The sequence below is a fragment of the Trypanosoma conorhini genome, assembly GCF_003719485.1.
Source record: "Trypanosoma conorhini strain 025E chromosome Unknown Tco_14.4_contig_00606, whole genome shotgun sequence".
NCBI classification, from domain to species: Eukaryota; Euglenozoa; class Kinetoplastea; order Trypanosomatida; family Trypanosomatidae; genus Trypanosoma; species Trypanosoma conorhini.
Genome location: NW_021704684.1, coordinates 2,253 through 5,284, shown reverse-complemented (window position 1 = coordinate 5,284; position 3,032 = coordinate 2,253). Strand labels below are relative to the sequence as shown.

General features: G+C 60.6%; 1 protein-coding gene across 1 annotated transcript, besides 10 other annotated features; it reads left to right on the top strand.

The window, feature by feature from the left end:
• Positions 1-177: 177 nt before the first annotated feature.
• Positions 178-225: a microsatellite.
• A 176-nt stretch (positions 226-401) lies between these two features.
• Positions 402-446: a microsatellite.
• Positions 447-490: 44 nt separating this feature from the next.
• Positions 491-510: a microsatellite.
• Positions 511-964: 454 nt separating this feature from the next.
• Positions 965-995: a sequence feature (A-rich).
• Positions 996-1,060: 65 nt separating this feature from the next.
• Positions 1,061-2,068, top strand: Tco025E_07632 (ubiquitin hydrolase; the record flags this gene model as incomplete). Its single annotated transcript, XM_029374494.1, has 1 exon — positions 1,061-2,068. The coding sequence occupies one exon, from the start codon at positions 1,061-1,063 to the stop codon at positions 2,066-2,068; it is 1,008 nt and encodes a 335-aa protein (XP_029225457.1).
• A 73-nt stretch (positions 2,069-2,141) lies between these two features.
• Positions 2,142-2,178: a microsatellite.
• Positions 2,179-2,203: 25 nt separating this feature from the next.
• Positions 2,204-2,246: a microsatellite.
• A 357-nt stretch (positions 2,247-2,603) lies between these two features.
• Positions 2,604-2,624: a microsatellite.
• Positions 2,625-2,646: a microsatellite.
• A 123-nt stretch (positions 2,647-2,769) lies between these two features.
• Positions 2,770-2,812: a sequence feature (GA-rich).
• Positions 2,813-2,849: 37 nt separating this feature from the next.
• Positions 2,850-3,032: a microsatellite.

Here is a 3,032-nt window from a genome sequence, read left to right as displayed (position 1 = left end):
TTTCCCATCAGTTTTTTCCTCCCCATCAGCCTTTCCCATCAGTTTTTCCTCCCCATCAGCCTTTCCCATCAGTTTTTCCTCCCCATCGGCCTTTCTCATCAGGCTTCCTCCCATCAGCCTCGCACGCGTACGTGTACAAGAGACATGCATTTCATCCTGCCTTTCCTCCTTGACTGGTATATATATATATATATGTATGTATATACATGTATATCCATGTGTATAGCTGCGCGTCTGTGCTTGTATGTTTACATTTTTGTTCATGTTACCCCTGTTCTGTGTTTTTCTGTTTGTTCGAAGTTTTTTTTTTCGCTTTCATTGCCTGCCGTCTCCTGATGCCATCGTTCACAGGCAGGGGCTGGGCTCTGCGTGTGCGCCTTGCTGGCCAAAGCACACACGCCGAGAGAAAGAGAGGCGGAAAGAAGGGAGAGAGAAAGAGGGAGAGACTGTCGTGACTACACTGTCTCCAGTAGGACGTGGTAATGGACGCTATATATATATATATATATAACCTTGTGCGTTTATTACTTCTGTACATGAATAAACCCCTATGCATCTATGCAGCGGTGTGCATGTGCGCACAATCGCGCACCCCCTGTCACTCCATTTCCTGCTGCTTCTGGTGGACTGCCCCTGTTCAACCTCTTTCTCTTTTTCGCCGCCTCTTATTATTATTATTCTTCCGTCTTAGGCGTTTCTTTTTGCAGGCATGTTTGTAAGTAGGACGCGTGCTCCCTCGCCGGCGCCGTAGGCGCCTCCGCACACCAACGAGGGCCTCTGCCTCCCAGGCGGCGCCGCCGCCCTACGTGCTGTTTCCTCTCCCCCGCTGCCGGTTGGGGGGTTTCTCTGATGCCCCGCGCCCCCTCCGACCGTATGCGTGTGTGTGTCGTCGCACTTCTCCCGCGGCCGGCCAGCCGCTCACGCCTCCCTGCCACTTCCCTCCCGACTCCGTCGCACGCCCTCATTTTTTTTCTTTTATTGTATTTTTTTTTCTTGGCGCCTGGGCAGTGGGTAGTGAAGGAAGGAAAACAAAAGGGAGGCGACGCGGCTGTGACGGGGGATGGCGCTGTTCTCCGCCTCGTTTGGCGGCCTCTGCCCCTCAGTGCGTGAGGCGCCGCCGCCGCCGAAGGAGACCCGCGCGGGAACGCCGGGCGCGGCGGCAACGCAGCACCTGCGCGTCGCCCCGGCGGCCCCGCAGCCACGGCGCTGCACCACTGCGGGGCCCGCCGGCGGCGCCTCGAGAGCCGCCAGCGGGTTTGCGGCAACGACGCCGCCGCTGCCGCCTCGCGCTGGCGCCGGTGCCGCGGGCTCGCGGTGGCGCGCGGCGCCGACGGTGCCGCTCTGGCCGGCCTTCTCCTCGCCGACGGAGCCGCAGCTGCCGGCACGCGGCAGGCGGGGGAGCGAGGGTGCTGGCGCGGCGGAGGATGGGCTGCAGGTGACGCCGCACGCGGCCGCGCTGGGGGCCCGGCCCCGGGTGCGGGACTACGCCCCCCGCCACGCCCAACTCTTGTCGCTGGAGCGTGAGCAGCACCGCGTGGCGACGGATCGGCTGCACCAGCGGGCGCAGGAGCTGCGGCAGAAGTGGACGCAGGAGCGCGAGGCCCACGCGGCGACCACGCTGCGCCTCTTCAAGGCGCAGACAGACTTGTGCTTGCAGCAGGAGGAGTCCGCGCGACACGCCCTCGCGGCCGCGGAGGCGGAGGGTAGACTCGAGCTCGTGCAACGTGGCGGAGGTGCGGCGGCGGGGAAGCGCAGGTGCAGGGCACACGGCGCCGCCCCGCGCGTGCCCACATTCCCCGCCGACTCTCACGCCGGGCCGTGTTTCCTGTACGCCTACGACAGCGACCTGCTGCGGGCCCTGCAGCGCTCGGAGGCGTACATTGTGCGACTTGAGAGGTACTTCCAGGAGCGACTTCACCCCTGCACCGAGGCGGCGTCCTCCGACTCTGCCTGCACGCACAACAGCACATGTAGTGAGGCGAGTGAGGAGGCGAGCGGTGGCGCCGCGCGCGAGGGCGTCATTGCGCCTTATGCTCCGCTTAGTCCATACATTCGCACCCTTACCTGACGCGCCTCGCAGTGGGTTGCGGCCTCTGCGGGGCGGGAACTACGGGTGGAGATAGCGAGTATGAAGGCTAAATAAGAGACAAAAAAGAAAGAAAGAAAGAGAAAAAAAAGGTCTGGCGGACACACACACGCTGGCGTGCGTGTGTAAGTGTGTATGTTTACGTGCGTGTGCGTGTGTGGAGGGTTTGCTGGAGCCAGAGGCGCGTTTTTAGTGTCGGCGTCTGAGCGCGGACGCAAAGGCGCGGGGAGTGGCGCGGGGGGGGTGCGAGATCGCGTGCTGTCGCGCCAGCGATTTTTTGTATGTATGTATGCGTCGCATGTCCGGCGTTGTCTTGCCGTTGCAAGATTTCCACGACTTCTCGTGTTTCTTACGTTTTCCTTTCCTTTACCCCTTTCTATCTGTGTCAGCGTGTGCGTGTGCGTGTGTCTGTGGGAGTTCCACGGCACCATGTGCGGCACGCCTGATTTCCTTTTTTTATTTTTGTTTTTTTGCGTGGCCCTATTTTCCATTCTTGCTTCCACCGCTGCAGCAGCTGCCTCTCCTCCTCCTCCTCCTCGTTGTTGTTGTTGTTGTTGTTGGCCTCCGGTTTTTATTTATTTATTACGTACCTCTCCGGCGTCGCGCCCGCAACTCGCGGCGCGTGGCGGTAGCCGCCCGCCCATGCGCACACTTTACATGCGCCCCGACCCGCCCCACCCGCTCTCTGCCTCTCTCTTCCTCTTCCTCCATCTCCCTCTGCCTGTCTGCGTGCCTGCGTGGGAGGAAGCGGAAGAGGGGAACCCACACACACACACACACACACACACACACACACACACACACACACACACACACACACACACACACACACACACACACACACACACACACACACACACACACACACACACACACACACACACACACACACACACACACACACACACACACACACACACACACACACACACACACACACACACAC